The following is a 23,992-nucleotide window of genomic DNA, read 5'->3' as shown; positions in this document are numbered from 1 at the left end:
AGGTTTTGAAATATGGAAGAAAAGATTTCAGATACCAGATTTTGAGCGAAAGCTCTTGAACTCAGTCCCTATGTGGCACAATGAAATATGCTCAAAAATGAAAACTGAAACCACACTTAGCTTGTATACTTGAAATAGTCCATTATGTCACAATCTTATATGCTTCCTTACAATCCAAATAACACACTATAGTTTACTCAAGACAAACTGAAACCCACTTAACTTTTACTGTTGAAACAGACCATCATGATCCTTTGTGCTCCTGCTCCAATTTAGGGCAACATTTCTCTTTAACGTTTCAGTTGAAACAAAACTGAAATGTGCATCCTTAAGCAAATTTTATCTTCATTATCGCTGTCTCAAAAAAGAAACAATGAACTTGAGATTCTTCTCTCTCAAACTTTTAATATCTATAATTTGAATATGTCTTACCTAAACCAAAAGAGCTATTTAATTATTTTTTAAATACTGACATTTGGGACCACTCCAAAGGACGAAGAGATGGTCCGATACGTGGAAGTCATTGGTGACCTGGAGATAGCGAAGCAAGACTCGTTTGACATCTAGCCGACGAAGGTCGCAACCAGCCATACCCGCAATCTCCTCCGGAGAGAACGCGGGTAGTTCTACCGACTGGTTGACATGAAAGGCGGAGACAACCTTAGGCAAGAAGGAAGGAACCGTCCTGAGAGAGACCCCGGAATCAGAAAAACGCAAGAAGGGCTCCCGACAGGACAGCGCCTGGAGCTCGGAAATCCGGCGAGCAGAGGAGATAGAGACCAGAAAGACAGTTTTGAGTGTTAGATCCTTGAGCGTAGCGTGGCGAAGAGGCTCAAAGGGAGCCGTACAGAGAGCACGAAGGACTAGGTTGAGACTCCACGATGGACACGTGGCACGAGAGAGGGGACGAAGGGGCCCAACACCCCTCAGGAAACGAATCACGTCCAGGTGAGCAGCTAAGGAATGACCGTCCACCCGATCCAGGAGAGAGCCGAGCGCGGAGACTTGAACGCGTAGAGAACTGAAGGAGAGGCCCTTAGAGAGACCCTTCTGAAGAAAAGAAAGGACCAGAGGAATCGAGGCAGAGCGTGCCGGAACACCAGGCTCCGCACACGCGGACTAAAAAACTTTCCAGATGCGCACATAGGCCAGAGACGTTGACTGCTTCCGGGCTCGCAGCAGGGTGGAGATGACCTCCTCCTTATAAGAACATAAGAAAATGCCATACTGGGTCAGACCAAGGGTCCATCAAGCCCAGCATCCTGCTTCCAACAGTGGCCAATCCAGGCCACAAGAACCTGGCAAGTACCCAAAATCTAAGTCTATTCCATGTTACCATTGCTAATGGCAGTGGCTATTCTCTAGGTGAATTTAATAGCAGGTAATGGACTTCTCCAAGAACTTATCCAATCCTTTTTTAAACACAGCTATACTAACTGCATTAACCACATCCTCTGGCAACAAATTCCAGAGTTTAACTGTGCGTTGAGTAAAAAAGAACTTTCTCCGATTAGTTTTAAATGTGCCCCATGCTAACTTCATGGAGTGCCCCCTAGTCTTTCTACTATCTGAAAGAGTAAATAACCGATTCACATCTACCCGTTCTAGACCTCTCATGATTTTAAACACCTCTATCATATCCCCCCTCAGTCGTCTCTTCTCCAAGCTGAAAAGTCCTAACCTCTTTAGTCTTTCCTCATAGGGGAGTTGTTCCATTCCCCTTATTTTGGTAGCCCTTTTCTGTACCTTCTCCATCGCAATTATATCTTTTTTGAGATGCGGCGACCAGAATTGTACACAGTATTCAAGGTGCGGTCTCACCATGGAGCGATACAGAGGCATTATGACATTTTCCGTTTTATTCACCACTCCCTTTCTAATAATTCCCAACATTCTGTTTGCTTTTTTGACTGCTGCAGCACACTGAACCGACGATTTCAATGTGTTATCCACTATGACACACCTAGATCTCTTTCTTGGGTTGTAGCACCTAATATGGAACCCAACATTGTGTAATTATAGCATGGGTTATTTTTCCCCTATATGCATCACCTTGCACTTATCCACATTAAATTTCATCTGCCATTTGGATGCCCAATTTTCCAGTCTCACAAGGTCTTCCTGCAATTATAACAACCTGCTTGTGTTTTAACTACTCTGAACAATTTTGTGTCATCTGCAAATTTGATTATCTCACTCGTATTTCTTTCCAGATCATTTATAAATATATTGAAAAGTAAGGGTCCCAATACAGATCCCTGAGGCACTCCACTGTCCACTCCCTTCCACTGAGAAAATTGTCCATTTAATCCTACTCTCTGTTTCCTGTCTTTTAGCTAGTTTTGCAATCCATGAAAGGACATCGCCACCTATCCCATGACTTTTTACTTTTCCTAGAAGCCTCTCATGAGGAACTTTGTCAAACGCCTTCTGAAAATCCAAGTATACTACATCCACTGGTTCACCTTTATCCACATGTTTATTAACTCCTTCAAAAAAGTGAAGCAGATTTGTGAGGCAAGACTTCCCCTGGGTAAAGCCATGCTGACTTTGTTCCATTAAACCATGTCTTTCTATATGTTCTGTGATTTTGATGTTTAGAACAATTTCCACTATTTTCCTGGCACTGAAGTCAGGCTAACCGGTCTGTGAAGTCAGGCTAACTGGTCTTATAACCCTTGTGCCTCAGGCGACGCCATTCAAAAGCCAGGCCACTAGACAGAAGCGATCGGCCTGGTCGAAAAATACAGGCCCCTGCCGGAGGAGACGAGGAAGATGACCAAGGCGCAGGGGCCCATCCACCGCTAGATTGATGAGATCCGCGAACCACGGTCTTCGCGGCCACTCGGGAGCGACGAGAATCACCGGTCCCCGGTGGAGCTCGATTCTCCTGAGAACTTTCCCCACCAGTGGCCACGGGGGAAACACGTACAGAAGGACGTCCACTGGCCAAGGTAGAGCCAGAGCATCCACGCCCTCTGCGCCGTGCTCCCTCCAGCAGCTGAAGAACCGATTGGCCTTGGCATTGCGCAGAGTCGCTATGAGGTCGAGGTGAGGAGGACCCCACCTGTCCACTATCAGAGCCATGGCCGTGTCCGAGAGCTCCCACTCCCCCGGATCGAGCGACTGCCAGCTGAGGAAGTCGGCTTGAACATTTTCCTTGCCTGTGATGGGAGAGGCCGCAAGGCACTGTAGGTGACGCTCCGCCCAAGAGAGGAGACGGCTGGTTTCTAAGTCTACCAGGGGACTGCGAGTGCCCCCTTGGCAATTGATGTAGGCCACTGTGGTGGAGTTGTCGGACAGGACTCTTACCGCCTTGCCGCGGATCAGGGGAAGGAACTCCTGAAGAGCCAGGCGGACCGCCAAGGTTTCCAGTCGATTGATGTGCCAGCACGACTGAGTCTGCGACCATGTTCCCTGGGTAGATTGAGAAAGGCAGACCGCACCCCAGCCCAACAGGCTGGCGTCCATGGTCACTATCGTCCACTCGTCCACTGTGGAGCTTGAAGAAGCATCCCTTGCAGAAGATGAGGAAGAGACAGCCACCACTGTAATTCGTCGGCAGTAGAATCCAAGAACGGAAGGACTACGTGAAACTGCTCTGACACTGGCTGCCAACGGGATAGCAAAGCTTTCTGCAACGGACGCATATGAGCAAATGCCCAGGGGACAAGGTCGATGGTGGAAGCCATGGATCCCAGGACTTGAAGATAACCCCAGGCTGTCAGGGAGGGTAGCGCAATCAGATTCCGGACCTGATCGATCAGCTTGAGGGCATGCGCCCGTGGTAAGAAAACCTTGCCTACTCGGGTGTCGAAGTGGGCTCCCAGGAATTCCAACTCCTGGGAGGGCTGAAGCTTGCTCTTGGAAAAGTTCACTATCCACCCGAGGGAGGCAAGGAGCTCCAAGACGCGATCCACTGCCCGTTGGCAAGAGGCCTCCGACTTGGCCCTGATGAGCCAATCGTCCAGATAGGGGTGGACGAGAATTCCCTCCCGGCGCAGAGCCGCCGCTACCACTACCATGACCTTTGTGAAGGTGCGAGGAGCGGTCGCGAGGCCAAAGGGGAGAGCTCGAAACTGGAAGTCCTGGTTGAGGATGTGGAATCGGAGATACTTCTGGTAGTCATGGTGGATGGGAATGTGGAAGTACGCTTCTGCGAGATCGAGAGAAGCAAGGAACTCTCCGGGGCGGACCGCTGCAATGACTGCACGCAGGGTTTCCATGCGGAAGTGGGGTATCTTGAGGGCCCGATTGACCCTCTTGAGGTCCAGGATGTGGCAGAAGGACCCGTCCTTTTTGGGCACGGTGAAGTAAATAGAATACTGGCCGGCGCCAATCTCCCTTTCCGGAACTGTAACCACCGCCCCCAGATCCAGAAGTTTGGAGAGAGTCTGGACCACCGCGTCCCTCTTGGCCCGTCCGCAAGGCGAGAAAAGAAAGAGATCCGGCAGTTCCCTGACGAGCTCGAAAGCGTACCCGTCTTTGATAATGTCGAGGACCCACTGATCCGATGTGATCTTGACCCATTCCTCGAAGAACAGGGAGAGGCGTCCGCCGAGGTAAGGAACCGAGGAAAGGGTCAGCTGAACTTCATTGCTTGGCAGGTTTAGAGGTGGCACGCACGGGCTGGCCCTCACGAAAGGGCCGCCTGCCACGAAAGGACTGCGACCAGGACTGAGCACGAGAAGAACCCCTCCCGGAACCACCCCACCCCCGAGAATCGAAGAGACGCTGGCCCCTGAAGCGAGAGTGGGAGGACGCGAAGGACCGGGAAGACTTAGGGCGGTCCTCTGGAAGCTTATGGACCTTGTTGTCAGCCAAGGAATCCATAAGCTTCTCGAGATCCTCTCCAAAGAGCATCTTACCTTTGAAGGGCAGCGTGCCCAGCCGAGTCTTCGACTGATCAGCCAACCAATGGCGTAGCCAAAGGAGCCTACGGGAAGCCACCGCCGAAACCATCGCCTTCGCCTGCACACGGACCAGATCATAGAGGGCGTCCGATACGTAGGCGGTTACAGCCTCTAGATGTTCGGCTTGCTCTGCCTCTGCTTTGGGAAGATCCCGGGCGCAGAGTAACTGTTGAACCCAATGAAGGCCTGCCCGCATCATGAGGCTGCTACAGCAAGACGCCCGGACCCAGAGGGCCAAAACGTCGAAGATGCGCTTCAAGTGAGCCTCTAACTTACGATCCTGTGGATCCTTCCACCGGAATCGTGGTGTGTTTGGCCACCGCAGAGACAAGAATCCACCGAGGGATATCGCAGCAGCTCCAAACCTTCCTCCGGGAGGGGATAGAGCTTATCCATCGCACGCCCCACCCGGAGCACACCCTCGGGGGGACTCCCATTCCCGCAGGATAAGGAGCTTGAGCATGGGGTGGAAGGAAAAGTCCGAGGCCGGAGCCCCCCCAGGACCGGGTTCATATCCTTAGGAAGCGAGGCCATAAGATTATCCACGGAAGGACTTTCCAGACCCAGCTCCTGCAGAACAAAGGGAAGGAGGGGCTCCAATTCCTCAAGAACATAAGAAATTGCCATACTGGGTCAGACCAAGGGTCCATCAAGCCCGGCATCCTGTTTCCAACAGAGGCCAATCCAGGCTACAAGTTCCTGGCAAGTACCCAAACACTAAGTAGATCCCATGCTACTGATGCCAATAATATCAGTGGCTATTATGAAATAGACGAAGGGCTCTGGGATAATCCCCCTCTGGGGGGGGGGGGCATCCGCCGAATCCAGGGAAGCGGGGGGGTCAGAGGACCCGGGAGACACCTGGGGGGAGGAAGGGGGGGGGCACTCCCGGGACCACCCGCACCGGCCCCTGGGGCTCCGCAGCCAGTCCAGCGGTCAATGGCGCTGAGCGAGGGATTTTTGGTGGGGGGGGGGCTTTCGTCCTGCTCATGCAAGCTAGCTAAATAAGATTTGTGCATGAGGAGGACGAAATCCGCCGAAAAAGGGACCCTGGATTTGCCGGGGGGGGGGGGGGGGGGGGGGGAAGAGGGGTCAGGACTCCCCCTCCTGTGGACCCGCGGGGCCAAATCAGGGGTTAAATCAAAAAAATCTGGCCCCCCAGCCCCAGGGAGCACTGAAATCGGCCCCGATGAAAAATCCAATATGGCCGCCATTCCCGGGCTCTGCCGCCTGGGAAAGGCCTGGCCATGCCGGGAGAAGTGGAGCCACGGGCTAAATTTGCTTGTCCTGCCGAGGAGGGACCTTCCCCAGCCGGCAGGCAAGCAATGCAGAGGCCCTGCCGCGAAAAACGCGAAGAGGGCAGCCCACAAGAAAGGCAGGCTGCATGCCGGGACATAGCCGAGCCGCGGCTGAAGAAAAAAAAAGCAGAAAAAAAGGTTTGATTGACAGCCTGCACAGCAGGAGAGAGCAGGATGAAAACCTGCTGCCTCCTGCTTGTCTGGCTGCCGGTTCAAGACCTGCTCTGACCAGAAAAAAGAAAAAATGCTGGTCAACTGCTGCAAATAAGTTAGAGGTAGGTGAGTACCTGCAACTTATTTAAAGTTTAAAACTTTTTTTTTTTTTTTTTTTACTGAGCACAGCAGTGGGTTCAAAACCCTCTCGGCAGCCAGATTGGGGGGGGAACCAGACCCAGATAGACTCGGTCCCCACACCTGGAAGCGTCCAAAGACTCAGGCTATGCAGGGAATCCCCTCCTGCAAAAGGGGCAAAGCCCCCCTGAGCCGGGCAAGAGCTGGGAGACGGAACCATCTCCCACACAGAAAAAGGAAAAATCACTAAAAAAAAAAAAAAAAAAAAGGCAACTTCCCTTTCTCTGTTTTTTTGATTTTTTTTGTTATTTTTTAAACAAGCGAGAACCAAAAGAAATACTTGCTTGAGTCTAGCAAAAGACAGGCTGACTAGCCTACAGCAGAGAACCGAAGGGGAGATGCTACACCTGCTGGAGACAGACGAATACTGAAGGGTTAGAGGATAGGCTCTGTCCTGATATAGGGCATCCTTCAAGTTTTAGTCTGTCTCCACCTGCTGGAAAGGAGGCTCAACCCACTGTCTGGACTGATCCGGGTACGTACAGGAATCTAATTTTAGCCCATCTGTTCTTTAGTATCTAAGGCAACAATTTTTTTTAATACAGATTACTCACTTAATTTAAAAAATGTTTTTCTATATATTAATAAGGATTTTGTAAAATTATGTATAACTATTCCTATTAGTGACCTTAGATATACAAGTGCAAAATTAGCCCTAACCAAAACTGTAGTAGGTTTAGAGACCATACATAAACAGATTACAATCGCATCAGGATAAATTACTAGGCATCAGTTGGAGCAGGGGTGGGCAGTTCCAGTCCTCGAGGGCCACAAACCAGTCTGGTTGTCAGGATATCCCTAATGAATATGCATGAGAGAGATTTGCATGCACTCTGCCTCAGTTGTATGCAAATCTATGTCATGCATATTCATTAGGATATCCTAAAACCTCGACAGGTTTGTGGCCATCGAGGACTGGAATTGCCCACCCCTGAGTTGGAGAAAAGTACTATTTGGTATCAGGAAGGGGAGACAGAGCAAGTGATTAACATTTTCTGTCCTCTGCACACAGAACAAACTAAGTACATTTCTTTGTATGTTTAGGACAGCCTTAATAGTCTGCTGTAGCAAAAATAATTTAAGGCAGGTGGCACCTTATAGACTAAACAATTTATTGAAGTATGAGCTTTCGAGGACACTTCATCAGAGGCATGACAAAGTAACAGAATTGCAGCGTTTACAAGGTAAAGAGGCTGTACTGAGGGCTAATCTGGAAAGAGGGAATTTCTTTTAAGCTTAATTGGGCGGGAGAAGGAAGTCCTGTACAGTAAAAACCCCCACTAAGTCTCTGTATATATCTGCTTCCTTTAAAAACAAAACCCCCCCAAAAAACCACTTACAGAAGCTCGGCCTTACCTGGCTGAGCACAGAGACTGTCTTCAGCTGCAGGGGGAGAGAGAAATTGCAATCACCGCCGCACTCAGCTTTCCTGCACCCACTGCCTTTCAGCCCCTCAGGCAGTTAAGTCCATACTGGCAAAACCTGCTACCGGACCAAGGCACATCTCTGAGGGACCATGGAAATCACCTCAGGAATTCTCAACTGGGGGAGAGACCTTTAGGTATCACCACAGGAGAGCAGGACTTTCTTTTCCTTAATTTAGATTTCAAATTTCTCTTTCCAAAAACTGCAAAGCAATCTCCATAGGGAGATGCATGTCCACCATCTGCTGGAGACACTGAAAGAAGGTTATGACATCTCACGGACTACCTCATGAAGATTACCTAAAAGAACCTAATTCATCATGAATTATTATTTAACAATGCAGCTAACATTTTTTGATGTTGTGCTTGACCTACAATGTGAATGTTGTATGTTCTGATGTGTGGACCTATAATGTGAATGTTGGTTTTGTAAACCGTTGTGATCTTTTTTTGGATGATGGTATATAAAATGCATAAATAAATAAATAGTGGCAGGCTGGGATCGCTGCAGGATTATATATACTGTGACATCAGCTTGCTCTGTCTCCATCTACTGGCAGAGGAGCATAAATCCACTGGTCCTGAGACCATCTGTCTACACGCTAGGAATAACTATTACGGTGTAGATTATGTTTCTTATAATGGAAATATTACAAAATAGCATTTAACACACAAAGACTGTTAATTTTGAGCCCAGTATTATCAAACATTATGGAACAACTGTGTGCCTTAAGTTTAAGATGGTGCAATATGCCTTGTTTCCTTAGTAGCTTTTGTAAGTGTACTTGTGAACAAAGGCAAAAGATGACTTACTGCACAAGTCTAGTATGTGGCTGACAGAATACTCATACCATCAATTCATAGCTCTCTTCTTAAAACAAGGGGATAAGAGGTAATCTTAAGCTGACCTGACTTTGAAGCATTGTCAAAGGTGTCTCTCCCTGCTCCATTGCATCAGGGTCACAAAGCCAACTCTGTACAGGTCGAGTTTGTTTCAGAAGGGAAAGATATGCATGGAAAACATCTGCTTTTACATTCTCTTCACGTTCTTTAAACCTGGTTATTAAAGCTGGTGACACTGTCTTGTAAAATTCTGGTAACATTTCATGTCGTGTGCTGACCACAGCATCTAAGCACTTAGCAGCTGCACGTCTCACTTTCCAGCTCATATCGTCATCATCACTGTATTCATCATCACTTCCTAGGACAAAAAAAATATATATAGAAAAACAGCTATTACAAAGCCAGTTCCTATAACATATTGCCACTTTTCTTTAATTTATCCTCTCTATTGGTTGGCAAAAACAAGCAACTTCACTTTCTTTAACAGGTGTTTTCTGTGGACTGCAAAGCAAATCAGCCATATAGGTGGGTGATGTCACTGATGGTATAGATGCAGATAAAACCCTCTCCCCTTGCCCAGGAAAATTAAGTTATCAATTAAGTTATCAATCCAAGCAGTAATGTTGTGAATGTCTGCATAGATGACCATATGGAAGTTTTACAACGTCCTGAATAGAAACTTGCTTTAATTGGGCTACAGATGTCACAGAAGCTCTGATCTGATGACCATTAATCTTTTGTGGAAGGTTAAGGAAATGCATTGGAACAAACAGATGAGTGTTTGACTGGCAAACTTATGTACTGACATCATAAGGAGACAAACCTGGAAGGATTTTCTTAATACTTTTAGTCTTGTCTAGATAAAACAATATAGCTCTTCTGTAGTCTAGAGCAGCGCTTCTCAACCGGTGTGTCGCGACACACTAGTGTGTCAAACACTGGCAGGTGTGTTGCGTCTCCAGGTGTCCCACTGCCCGTTGCACCTCTCCCTTTTTCCAACCCCCGTGGGCCAATTGGAAGCCTCCTTTCTTCCTACCCCCATTGCCCAATAGGAAGCCTCCTTCATTCTGCCTGCCCCCGCACAGGCCAATCAGAAACCTCCTCCCTTCTACTTACCAGTGGGAGTAGGAAGAAGGGAGGAAGCCTTTGATTGGCCGGTGAGGCAGGCATCAGAATGCCTGGGGGTGGAGTGGGAGGAATAGCAGTGTTGAACTCCGATGAAGCAAGGCCACCATGGGAGCCCATTCCTGTGGCGGTGAAGAGGAAACACGACCCTGACGAAGCAAGGTCGCCACAGCCCGTAGCGGTGAAGAGGAAAGCTGATCCCGACCGAGACCACCACGGGAGCCCATTCCCATGGTGGTGCAAAAAGAAGGCCCGCCGGAGTAAAGCTGCAGCGGAACTAGCGCTCATCCCTGCAGTGAAGAAAGAATATGTTTTTGGTGAGAGCTTGCGGGGGTGTGTGGGTGTGAATGGGTGCCAGCTTGTGTATGTGTGGGTGTGAGTGGGTGTGAATGAGTGCCAGCTTGTGTATGTGTGGGTGTGAATGGGTGCCTGGGTGAGAGCTTGCAGGTGTGTGTGGGTGTGAATGGGTGCGAGCTTGTGTATGTGTGGGTGTGAATGAATGCATGGGTGAGAGCTTGCCAAGTTAAGTGTAAAACATAAGACAGGTGAAGAGAGAATTTGAAATGAAGTTGGCCATAGAGGCAAAAAAACTCATAAAAACATTTTTATATATATCCGAAGCAAGAAACCTGTGAGGGAGTCAGTTGGACTATTAGATGACTGAGGGGTTAAAGGGGCTCTTAGGGAAGATAAGGCTATTGCAGAAAGACTAAATGAAATCTTTGCTTCCACGTTTACTAATGAGGATGTTGGGGAGATACCAGTTCCGGAGTTGGTTTTCAGGGGTGATGAGTCAGACGAACTGAACAAAATCACTGTGAACCTGGAAGATGTAGTAGGCCAGATTGACAAACTAAAGAGTGGCAAATCACCTGGACCGGATGGTATGCATCCTAGGGTACTGAAAGAACTCAAAAATGAAATTTCTGATCTATTAGTTAAAATTTGTAACCTACCATTAAAATCATCCATTGTACCTGAAGACTGGAGGGTGGCCAATGTAACCCCAATATTTAAAAAAGGCACCAGGGGCGATCCGGGTAACTATAGACCAGTGAGCCTGACTTCAGTGCCGGGTAAAATAGTGGAAACTATTCTCAAGATCAAAATCGTAGAGGATATAGAAAGACATGGTTTAATAGAGCACAGTCAACATGGATTTACCCAAGGGAAGTCTTGGCTAACAAAGAGGCTTCATTTTTTTGAAGGGGTTAATAAACATGTGGATAAAGGTGAACCGGTAGATGTAGTGTATTTGGATTTTGAGAAGGCATTTGACAAGGTCCCTCATGAGAGGCTTCTAAGAAAACTAAAAAGTCATGGGATAGGAGGCGATGTCCTTTCGTGGATTACAAACTGGTTAAAAGTCAGGAAAGAGTAGGATTAAATGGTCAATTTTCTCAGTGGAAAAGGGTAAACAGTTGAGTGCCTCAGGGATCTGTACTTGAACCAGATAGATAGATAGATATGTCCTGAGTCCATCTGTCTACACTAAGGAAAACGAAATTATCAGGTAACTAATTTCTCCAATCGTGTAACTACAGCAAGGGTTATTTTTCCCTATATGCAACACTTTGCACTTGTCCACATTAAATTTCATCTGCCATTTGGATGCCCAATCTTCCAGTCTTGCAAGGTCCTCCTGTAATGTATCCAATCCGCTTGTGATTTAACTACTCTGAATAATTTTGTATCATCCACAAATTTGATAACCTCACTCGTCGTATTCCTTTCCAGATAATTTATCAAATTTGTGGATGATACAAAATTATTCAGAGTAGTTAAATCACAAGCGGATTGTGATACAGTGTTTAGAACCTGGTTTAATAGTTGTATTTCTTAGATAGGATTGTAACTTTATTTATTTAAAGGGGGGTTTTTTTTGTTTTTTTTTAACCGACATTCATAGGTACATATCTGTTTTAGTGTGTTCCGTAATACAGGTGTAACATTGTGCGGGTTAGTTTGTGTGCATTATTGCAAATCCTGAGAGTCTGTTACCCTGTTTCCCCGAAAATAAGACATTCCCCGAAAATAAGACCTAGTAGAGGTTTTGCTGAATTGCTAAATATAAGACCTCCCCCGAAAGTAAGACCTAGCAAAGTTTTTATTTGGGAGCCTGTCGCACAGAACACCAGAGCATGCAGCTGTGATTTTTTTACCCTGCAGGATTCACAGTTAGTTGTCATCACAAACCAGCATAACCAGACAACTATTCAGAATATAATAAATGTTCATTTTTTTGTTCAACAATATATGTGAATTCTTCTTCATGGAAAAATAAGACATCCCCTGAAAATAAGGCCTAGTGCATCTTTGGTAGCAAAAATTAATATAAGACACTGTCTTATTTTCGGGGAAACACGGTTGATGCTATATTTCTCTTTCCATTTCTCCAGGCTTGCACTGCATGCAGAGTGGCTTTTTTTGGTTTTCCATTCCAGTTTCTGTCTCCATATTTATAATTTGTGGCTTTTCTGTACTTGGTGAAGAGTGTGTGACTGAGGTGAGGTATTTAACTAGCATGTAGGCATTTGTATCAATCTTATTTGTTGTGTTTTCTCAATAGGATATGCATTAGTGGTAAATTACTGTCTTTTCATAAGGAAGGCTATTTTGCCTGGTAGTAAAAAGAGTTTGTTTTGCTTTTACTGGGATGTCATCAGAACCAGAATATCTTTTTTGTATGGCGAGTTGTACAGGGTAATGCCCTAGATCTGCTCTGCACTCATTACTGGGAGTTGAGGGGGTTCCTGTGGATGCAGAGTGCATATTTACATTTAGCCCCGTGATGGTCACATGTTCAGTGTGTCACACATGTGAGAACCATCTGTCAGGTGTGTCCCGGCCAAAAAAAGGTTGAGAACCACTGGTCTAGAGGATGGAGACATTGTTCAGCTAATGAAGAATGCGGCTTTGGAAAAAATACCAACAGATTTATAGTCTGGTAGAAGTGAAATTGAGAAACAACTTTAGGCAATTTCAGCTGAGTTCTCAAAACAATTTTGTTCTGAAAAGTTTGCATGTAGAGAGAATAAGCTACTAGAGCTTGATGCTCGCTCAATCTACCTGCTGATGTTATGGCCATCAAAAACAGCAACTTCCAAGTAAGAAATTTAAAGCCAGTTGTCACCAACGGCTCAGACAGCAGGTCTGTTAACAGCCAGAAATATGTTAAGGTCCCATTGAAATTTATTTTTTTTAAAGTAGAGGTTTTTGAATAATATAAACATTTGTTAAATTTGACTATGATGGGATGATGAGAAATCTGAATGTGTTCTGAATGATGGTATGCTACAATTGCAGACAACTGTATTCTAATGAAATTTGATTTTAGACCAGAATTAGAAAGATATAGGAAATAGTGAAGAAATGGGAAAACTGAACACATGAAAGAGTCTTCTCTGATCTTAGAAATCCATGAGGAAATCTTTGCCACTTAAAATTAAGACCGTCTAGTGGCAGGGATTTTTTTTCATTGCAAGTATAATTTTCTTGGAGAAAAGCAAATTCATGACTACTCTGCTTTCATATCCTGACTGTGTCAACAGAATGAAGATTTGGGTGAAGTAGAGGATCTTCGAATTGAGTCAGAAGATTTGGAATATCTGGAAGGTAAATAGGTGGTGCATCCGTCAGTCTTAGAAGCCATGGAAACCAGATTTGTTGAGGCCAATAAGTGGCTATGATAATTATTTTGTCTATATCCTTCAACTTAATGTCTTTGAGATTAGAGGACTTGGAAGGAAAGCATACATCAGAATGTTTCTCTATCAAATTAGAAATGCATCTGATGTAATGATATCAGGAATTGGTCTTGGAGCAATAAAGAGAACTTGTGGTTCAAAAGGGATGCAAATAGGTGAGTGCTGTTGACCACTGCTGGAAAAAACTAGCACCACAGGATGAAAGACTATTTGTGAGGTTGAAAACAATAAAAGTCTGCTGAGATGTCCTTGCCTAAGAGATAAACTGACAGAAGAATGCTCCTGGAAATTGCTAAATTCCATATTTTGACAGCTTATTTGCAGAGTCTTGCTAAACCTGTACCCCTCTGCAAGTTTATATAAAACATAGCTATCTGATTGTCTGTTCAAATATGGACAAATTAATCCTTTATCCAAATCTCAAAAACCAGAAGTACATTGTAGATCGCCCTCAAATCTAAAAAACTTGGTCTATCAAACAGACCCAGATCCCTTGAGAACAAATGTCCCACAGATTAGCTTCCCAATCCTGTGGGAATGAATCAGTTGTAATAAAAACAGAGTTCATGGAGAATGAAAATTTAGGCCACAACAAAGGTAAGATGGCTCTGTCTATCATTTGAGGGAAAAAATTGGTGTTGATAGTGGAAAAAATTGGTGTTGATAGTGGGAATCCTTGTGGACAATGGGTGACGATGCCGATTCCATGAATGTTTTAGATGTCATTAAGCTTGTCTCATGTTTAAACATGCGAACGGTGTGATGTGGACAGCAGCCACCATATGACCTAGCATTCGCATACACTATCTTGCTAAAACTGACGGATGAATTGCAACTATTTGCACTATTTTGATTAATTTGTGCATCCTTTGGCATGGAAGCCTTCTCCTGACTGGTACCCAGTCAAGCCCCTATGAACTCTGACAAGTGGGTCTGAGTTGATATTTTTTTCCACCATTGATTAGAAACCCCAGGGACTGTAATATTCCTAAAATATGGAGGTATTGCTTTAGAATTGTGTGAAAGAGGTGCTGGATATTAACCATTCATTTAAATATGGAAAAATAGTCTCCTTTTTCCTGAAATGAGCCACAACTGCTAGGCACACTGTGAAAATGCTGGGAGCTGCTGCTAGACCAGAGCAAATCAGAAGTATTTTCTGTGAGACTTGTGAATTAGAATGTGAAAAATATCCTCGAGATCTAGGGATGTCAACCAATGGCTCCTTTACAGTGGAGGGAGAACAGTACCTGGTGAGTTCATCTTGAATTTTTCCTTTAGAAAGATAACTCTGAGGGTCAAGTATTGTATTGGCTGAAGCTCTCCCAATTTTGGGGGGGATGAGAAAATCTTGAGTAAAACCCCTGACTCTTTTGTGCTAGAGGTACTCTCTCTACTGCATGATCTTGAAGCAGGGATTTTCTCTCTCAAAGAATTAGGAGCTGTTATTTTCTATAATGAAAAAGTTGTGGAATTCTGCAGGGAAGTTGAGACTGGAAATTCAGATGATACCCTTAAGCTGACAATTTAACATTATCTAGGGTGATATAATGCCGAGAAAACAAAGTTTGAATCTTTCCCCCCACTGAAAGAGCTTTTTAAAGTCTGGTAGTCAAAATTTGTGTCCGGTGGTATTTTTGAGATGATTGGTATGGCTATCTCTGAGGACGTTTATCTGTTTGAAGATCTGCTCTGCTGTCCCTGTTGCGATGGTTGGTTTTGAGGGTCCTGCCATTGCCTAAAGTATGGATTTAGATAATACCTCTTCCTGGAAGAGCAATTATATGGTTTTTTGAAGGAATACTCCTGGAATCTTGAGTAGGTTATGATGAAATGAGAAAAATAGTTAGGAAAAAACAAAGCAGCAGCTGTCAAGGTTAAGAGTTCACAGCAAGCATGGACCTTGTTTAAAAATACCATTTTGAAAGTCCAGACCAGACATACTCCACATAATACAAAAGGTGGAAAGAAGGCTAAATGATTACAGACATGGTTAAAAGATAAAGTGAGAAGCTATTATAGTTAAAAGATCATCTTTCAAAAAATGGAAAAGAAATCCAAATAAAAAAAATAGAAAACAGATTAAGCACTGGCAACTTAGATGCACAGCACTGATAAAGGCAAAGAGAATTTGAAAAGAAGCTTGCCATGGAAACAAAAACTCAAAATCTCTCAGGTACGTTCAAAACAAAAAGCATTTGAGGGAGTCAGTTGGATCACTAGATGATCAAGGATAAAAGGGTACTTAGGTAAGACAAGGCCATAGTGGAGAGACCAAATGAACTCTCTGCTTCAGTGTCTACTGAGGAAGATAAAGGAGATATTTAAGACAAATTATATTTAAAGGTGACGATTCAGAGGAAATGAAACAAATCTCAATGAACCCAGAAGATACAAGGCAGAAAACTGACAAGTTAAAGAGTAGCAAATCACCTGGACCAGATGGTATATATCGCAAAATGTTGAAAAAATGAAACTATCTTTAGAACCATATATGGTACCTGAAGATGGGAGGGTTGCCAACGTAATACCAATTTTTAAAGTGTTCTTAGGTGATCCAGGAAACTGCACACCAGCAAATCTAAAATCAGTGCTGGGCAAAAGGGTAGACACTATCATAGAAAACAAAATTATGGAACATATAGTCAGTTTAATGGGACAAAGCCAACATGGATTTAGCCAAGGGAAGTCTTCCCTTACTAGTCTACTAAATTTTTTTGAAGGTATAACCATGTTGATAAAGGTGAGAGTAGAGTTGCTTCCCTGTAAAGGGTGCTCTCCTAGGACAGCAGATGGTAGTCCTCCCACATGGGTGAATCCCTAGCTACATGCTGTTCCCGAACAACAAGCAAGACTAACAGGCACCTGAGTGCCAACAGACAACACAGGTGCCATTAGTAATAGAGGAAGACAGCCTGAACACGAACAGTGGGCCATAGGTAGGAAGAAATGGGTTTTACAGCTGGAAGATATTCTGGAGGACAGACTGGCCGAAGCTGCTATTTCGGCCATCTCTTTCCAGAGAGTAGTGAGGCAAAGGTGTGGCGAGAATTCCACGTCGCAGCTTTGCAGATCTCATTTACAGAAACCGCTCTCAGGTGGGCCACATGTTGTTGCCATGGTTCTGACAGAATGAGCCTTGATATGGCCCCCAAGCTACAGTCCTGCCTGAGTATTGCAGAAGGAGATGCAATCTGCCAGCCAGTTGGACAGGGTCTGCTTAGCAACTACAACTCCTAATCTATTCCTGTCAAAGAGATGAAGCGTTGCATAGACTGGCTATGGCCTACCGTTTGCTCCAAGTAGAAGGCTAAGGATCTCTTGCAATCCAGATTGTACAGAGCCCGTTCGCCCTGGTGCGAATGAGGTCTGGGAAAAAAGGTGGGCAGGACGATTGACTGGTTAAGATGGAAATCTGTCACCACCTTAAGCAGGAACTTGGGGTGCATGCACAGATCACCCTATCATGGAAGTACTTCATATGTAGGGTGGATATGTCACCAAGGCCTGAAGCTCACTGACTATGTGTGCTGATGTGACCGTGACCAAAAATATGACCTTCCAGGTCAGGTACTTGAGATTAGAAGAATGCAGCTGCTTGAAAGGAGCTTACATGAGCTGAGCCAACACCACATTAAGAACCCAAGAAGCTGCAGGGGAGGCTTCAACTGAAGCAGACACCACATAAAGCGTCCTACAATGGGTTGCACAGAGATGGGCAAAACCATCCACACCCAGGTGATAGGCACCGATCGCACACAGGTGTACCCTAATGGAGTTGGTCTTTAAGCCAGCATCCGAAAGGAGCAGGAGGTAATCAAGCAGCTTCAGCATGGAGCAGGAGAATGGATCCAGGCCATGGTGCTCACACCAGATGAAAAACCTCTTCCACTTCAGGCTATAAAACTTCCTAGTGAAAGGTTTCCTGGAAGCCACTAGGACCCAAGACACATAAGAGAAGTCAAGGGGCTGCAAAATCATCCTCTCAACATACAGGCCGCCAGGGACAAGGCCCGGAGGTTGGTATGGCGCAGCCTCCCCCAATCCTGCATGATGAGATCTGGGGAGGTTCTCAGACTGATCAGTTCCCGGAGGAAAAGAGCCTGGAAGATCGGGAACCAGATCTGCCTTGGCCAATGAGGGGCTATGAGGATCATAGTTCCCCTGTCCTGCTTCAGGAGAGTCTTCATCACCAGAGGAAGGTGATGAAGGTGGAGGATACGCGTACAGAAGGCCCTTGCCCCGATAGCGGGCAAAGGCATTAGAGGCTGGTTTGCCATCCCCCGTACAGGGTGCAAAACGTATCCACCTTCCTGTTGCAGGGGGATGCGAACAGATCCACATCCAGAGTCCCACAGAGGCGGAAGATCCAATCCGCTGCTTCTTGTTTCAGGGACCACTTGTGGGGTCGGAAGGCTTGACTCAGCCTGTCTGCTACCACATTCTCCATCCCTGCTAGGCACATGGCTTGGAAGACTATACCCTGGGACAGACCCAAGACCAGATCTGAGCTGCTTCTTGGCACAAGAGGAACGACCTCATACTTCCCTGTTTGTTGATATATCACTTTGCCACCTGGTTGTTGGTCTGGATCAAGACCACTCTGTGAATCAGCCAATTTCTGAACACCCAGAGTGCATACCGGGTTGCTCGGAGCTCCAGGAAATTGATTTTGACACTGTGCTTCCTGGGTGGACCACAGGCCTTTGGTGTGGAGCCCCTCCACTTGGGCACCCCACCCTAGGTTGGACACATCAGTAATGAGCATAATCTGGGTAGAGGAATTCTGAAAAAGTACCCCCTGCTTCAAATTGGAAAGACTTCCACCAAGCCAAGGAGACCTGGAGAGATGGAGTAATACAGATGCACACGGGGAGGTCCTGGGTGGCCTGCCACCACTGGGACCACAAGGTCCACTCAGCTCTGTGCATATGTAAGTGAGGGGAGTAACATGGATGGTCGTGGCCATGTGTCTCAAGAGGCGCAACATGCAGCATGTCGAAATTTGCTGGCTTTGACGGACCATTCCCACAATGGATACCAACTGAAGAGCCCGATCACAGGGAAGAAATGCTTGGGCCTGAGCAGTGTCCAACCAGGAGCCATTGAAGCTCAGCTGAGGTGACAGATCAAGATGGGACTTCAGGTAGTTGATGATAAACCCTAGGGACTCTAACACCCGAATGGTCAAACGCAGGGACTGCACTGGGTGGGGCTCCTGACAAGCCAATCATCCAGGTAGGGGAACAGCTGCATAGTTGCACACTCAGTAGAGCAAGACACTTGGTGAAGATGCATGGGGCTGATGCCAGGCCGAATGGCAACATCCTGTACTGAAAGTATCACTCGTCCACAGATACTTCCTGTGACATAGAATATCTCAATGTGGGTGTAGGCATCTTTTAGGTAAAGGGAGCAAAGCCAATCTCCTCTTTGTAGGAGGGGGATCTGGGAGTCCAAAGAAACCATCTTGAATCTTTCTCTTTTTAGAAACCTGTTCAAGGCCCTCAAGTCTAGGATAGGACGGAGTCCCCCTGCTCTCTTCGGAATTAGGAAATATCAGGAGTAGAACCCCCACCCCCGCTGTTCCAGTGGGACGGGTTTGATGGCCCTGGCCATTACGAGGGCAGCAAGCTCCTCCAAAAATATTTCCTGATGTGAGGACTGACCCCCAGAGAGGCACGGGGGAGAGTCCAGAGGGACAGCCAGGAAGTTCAGCCAGTAACCTTGATGAACGATGAACAGAACCCACCGGTCCGAGGCAACTCTGGGCCAACAGTCCTGAAAGAACTGCAGCCAGCCCCAGTCTGGAGGGTTGAGCATCAAGGGAAAGGGTGGTTAGATTATGCATTCTTACAGCCAGTCAAAGCCCCTTAGCAGGGCTTGCCTGGAGCGCCAGTTGAGGCCTGGGGGCCCGCTGCTGTCTAGGGACCAGCACAAGAAGCAGGATGGTAGTATTTCCTCTGGCGGTAAAAGGACCTCTTTGGGCCCTGACGTGAAGACCTTCTGGCAGAGGACGGCGGGTCCGATGTACTGGCAGAGAGATGCTGAAGGGTCTCATGATGATCCTTTAACTGAGCCACAGCATCCCTCATCTTATCTTCAAAGAGGTTTTCACCAGTACACAGCAGGTCCAAGAGCCTCTCCTACACCTATGGGCAGAGGTCCAAGGCCCAAAGCCAGGCCATCTGATGGGCACCAATTCCCACAGTCGCCACCCTTGCTGCTGTCTCAAATGCATCACAGGTGGAGCACACCTCATGCTTGCCACAGTCAAGATCCTACTGGACGACTGCTGAGAAACCGTCCTGCTGCTGCTGGGGCAGGCGCTCAGTCAGGTCCTGGGATCTGCTTCTAGATGTTCAGAAAAAATTGCATCATATAAAGGTGGTAGGAAGTGATGTGGGCAATCAACATGTCACCCTGAAACACCTTCCTACCCAGCACATCCAGCGCCTTGTGTTTCTGACCAAGAGGGGCAGAGGTATGCGTGTGAGAGTACTTGGCTTTTTAAGGGTGGATTCCACCACCACCAACTAGTGTGGGAGTTGACACTTCTTAAACCTCATAGCATGCTGGATTAGGTACATTGCATCAGCCTTCCTGTTCACCGGAGGCACAGAGATGGTGTGTTCCCAGATCCTAAGGAGCAACTCCTTGAAAATCTCATGGACAGGAACAGCTACTACCTCCTGAAGGAGCATCCACAAGCTGGAAAGCCTCCAGCATCTTGTGCCTGGCATCCTCTTCTGTAAGAAGTTGAAACAGAATGGCTTCGGCCACGGACCTCACAGAAGCAACAAAAGTTTAAATATTCTGGTGGGGACCGGCACAAGTCCTCCGGAGGAGATGGGTCTGAGGGAAGGTCACCAGAGTCATCAGAGGAAGACTCTGAGGTATCATCCCCCCACGGGTTGTACAAGGCGTCATCATGATGAAGATCACCTGGACATGTGTGTGTGTGTGGGGGGCTTTCAGAGGCCCAGCGGTTTGGGCACGGAGGGCCACGATGGACCTGGAATTAGACCAGGCAACACTGGTCGTGGAACAGCAGTCCTTGATGGTGCTCCCAGCCTCGCAGGCCCTTTCTCCTCTGAGGAACCCACAATGGGAATGGCATCAAGAGGAAGCAGCAACAGTGGCTGATGAAGCATCGATGGCCTTGTCACCGGTTGCATGGGGAGAGCACCAGGAAGAATGTTGAGGCACTCCAACAGTGGTGTCAACAATGAAGGTGCAGGCTCTGGCACCGGTGGAGGAACTGGTGGCTCGATGCCCCGTAGGGCTCAAACATCCACCAAATGCACCCTTGCGTTCCAGCTCCTCCTCAAAAGTTGCCAATGGCAGGACAGACCAAGCAGAAGGAGGTGTAGCCAGAAATCCCTCTATGGAGGGCGATACCTCCTTGCAGCAGGGTAACTTCGAGGGCATCACAGCAGGAGCTGAAAGCAGCCTGGGCCAAGCACCTTGCGAGGACTGAGACCAGTGGGGATGTTTGAGGTTTTCCACGGTGCTCAGCCCAGTCTTTCCCCGGCGCCAAGGAAGGAGGAGATGATCTAGATCTCGAGCGAGAGGAGACCGATTAAGGTCGATTTCCGGCACCACTCTCCACCAATGACCCCGGCAGAGGGATGGACACAGAGGGATCAGTGTCCATCAGTTCCCCCCACCCCCCACCCCTTCAGTATTGATGCCCTTGACGCCGGTGTCAAGGGTTTAGACTTCCTGGACCAAAACAGCTTCTTCATCTTCTCCATGTGGGTGCACTGGCCCTTAGGTGTCATTTGGCCACAAAAATGACCCCCCCCCCCCAATGCTGGGGGCCACCAACGAAAACCTTATGCCGCCATGCGGAAAAAGTAGCTGGTGAGCTTTTGATGATAGTTGGCCCCGAAGGACACCGCTACCGGGAATCGACCGTACAAAAGGTAAAAACTTCCTGCACCCCCAGCTTACTAAAGCCAGAAGTAATGGAGAGGGATCTGGCACAAAAAAAAACATTTTCCCGAGAGAAAAAGAGCACGAGCTCCACAACCGCGAGACAGCAGCTCCGTGGAAAAGAAGAGACTGAAGAGGTACCCTGTGTGGATGCATGGATAATGGCATGCTCAGTGTACCAGTCAAAGTTCCTAGAAACTTTGACATAAGTTTTCTGTGCCAGGCTCCATCAGATGAGGTCACCCACATTTATTTATAATCTTTTCTATACAGTCGTTAAGAGGATACAGTCACAACGGTTTACAATAAGGCACAAAAATAATGATGCTAAACTATATCAATTTACATAGGTGCCACAATGGTTCGGTAACATAGGTATAAACAATATTACTTGGTAAGTGTGATAAATCATATCCAATTCTCTCTGTATCAGTTTAGATAAAGACTAGCTTTATTAATGTAACTTTATCCTTTAGTGATGAACAAAAAAATAAAATAAAAATAAAACTACACACTGATTATGGTGATGTGTGTGGGTTTTCAATTGTTCGTACCTTGAACTTGCCTGGGTTCTATTCTTCCTTCTCTTTTTGATAAGTTTGTTTAAAGAGCCAGGTTTTTAAGTTTTTTCTAAAGATTTTGCTGTCTCTTTGTAATCTTAATTGCAAGGGCATGGTGTTCCATAGTAAGGGTCCTGCCAAGGAAAGCACCCTCTCTCTTACTTGTGTTAGTCTTGTGGTTTTGATTGATGGAATAGTTAGGAATGCTTTGCTGGCTGATCTCAGGTTTCTGTTAGGGACATGTACGCGAAGGGCTGTGTTTAGCCAGTCTGCTTTTTCGTTATGTATTAATTTATGTATGGTGCATAGTGTTTTGTACTGTATCCTTTTCTCAATGGGTAGCCAATGTAACTCAGCCAGGGTTTCGGTGATGTGGTCTCTTTTACCGGTCAAAATTCTAGCAGCTGTGTTTTGTAGAATCTGTAGTGGTCTTAGAGAGGTGTATGGTAGACCTAGTAGCAGGGCGTTACAATAATCAGTGCTTGCAAAAATCAACACTTGTAGCACTGATTGAAAGTTGGCAGTTGTTAGAAGTGGTTTAAGTCTTCTGAGCACCATGAGTTTGGCGTATCCTTCCTTTACTTTTAAAGATATATGTTTTAAGCTTAGTTCCGTGTCAATTATTACACCTAGGTTCCGTACTTTATCTGCTAATTCTATTTTTTGGTTGTTTTTGAGTGTAATTGGGCTTTGAATGATCTCAATATTTTTGCGTTCTAAAATGTAGGAATTCTGTTTTCTCTATATTAATTACTAACTCCATTTGGTTTAGTAGCTGTTTAATGATATCTAGATACATGTTAGCTGTGTTTAATGTTTTTTCAATTGTGTCGTCGATGGGTAGTATTAATTGAATATAGTCTGAGTACATATAATGTGTGATGCCCAGACCAGCCAGCAGGTGACATAACGGTAACAGGTATATGTTAAAGAGTGTCGCAGACAGGGCAGATCCCTGTGGTACTCCTGAGAGGAGTACCATCCTGCTTGTCCTAGGAGAACCGGCTGATATAATGTATCTGGATTTCCAGAAAGCATTCGACAAAGAAGCTCATGAAATACTTCTGAGGAAATTAAAAAGTCATGGGACAAAAGGCAATGTCTTATTGTGGATTGGGAACTGGTTAAAAGATGGAAAACACAAAGTAGTGTTAAATGGTCAATTTTCTCAATGGAGAAAAGTGAATAGTGGAGTACCTCCAGGATCTGTTCTAGGACCACTGTTTTTAACATATGACCTTGAAATGGGAACAAGTAAGGTGATCAAATTTGTAGATGACACAAATGTATTCAAAGTTAATTAAGAAGAGGATTGTAAGAAATTGCAAGAGGACCCTGCAATACTGGGAACATAAATGGCAGATGACATTTAATGTAGATAAGTGCAAAGTGATGCACATAGGGAATAGCAATCTAAATTATAGCTACACAATCAAGGTTCCACATTAGGAGTCACCAGCCAGGAAAAGGATCTATGTATCATCGTGGATAATATGTTGAAATCCTATGCTCAGTGTGTGGCAGCAGGCAAGAAAGCAAATAGAATTATTAGGAAAAGAATGGAATGGAGAATAAAACAGAGAATATCATATTACCTCTGTACTGCTCCATGGTAAGACTACATCTTGAATATTGTGTGCAATTCTAGTCATTGCAGCTCAAAATACATATGTAATAGCATAATTAGAAAAGGTACAGAGAAAGGTGACCAAAATGATAAAAGGGATGGAATGAATCCCCTGTGAGGAAAGGCTAAAGAGGTTAGGGCCCTTCAGCTTGGAAAAGAGATGGCTGAGGGGAGATATGATAGAGGTCTATAATACAATGAGCAGA

At 45.9% G+C, this 23,992-nt stretch overlaps 1 protein-coding gene across 1 annotated transcript in view; it reads right to left on the bottom strand.

Annotated features, from left to right (window-relative positions):
- The window catches only part of LOC115098487 (cullin-associated NEDD8-dissociated protein 1-like), a 257,944-nt gene that overhangs the window by 79,737 nt on the left and 154,215 nt on the right, over positions 1-23,992 (bottom strand). Inside the window, 1 exon segment of the mRNA XM_029615022.1 lies at positions 8,895-9,187. Within this exon segment, the coding sequence (XP_029470882.1) occupies positions 8,895-9,187 (293 nt within the window).

This window comes from Rhinatrema bivittatum, chromosome 9 (assembly GCF_901001135.1).
Source record: "Rhinatrema bivittatum chromosome 9, aRhiBiv1.1, whole genome shotgun sequence".
Taxonomy (NCBI): Eukaryota; Metazoa; Chordata; class Amphibia; order Gymnophiona; family Rhinatrematidae; genus Rhinatrema; species Rhinatrema bivittatum.
Note: the sequence above shows the minus strand (reverse complement) of the source record. Positions and strands in the feature narration are given on the sequence as shown.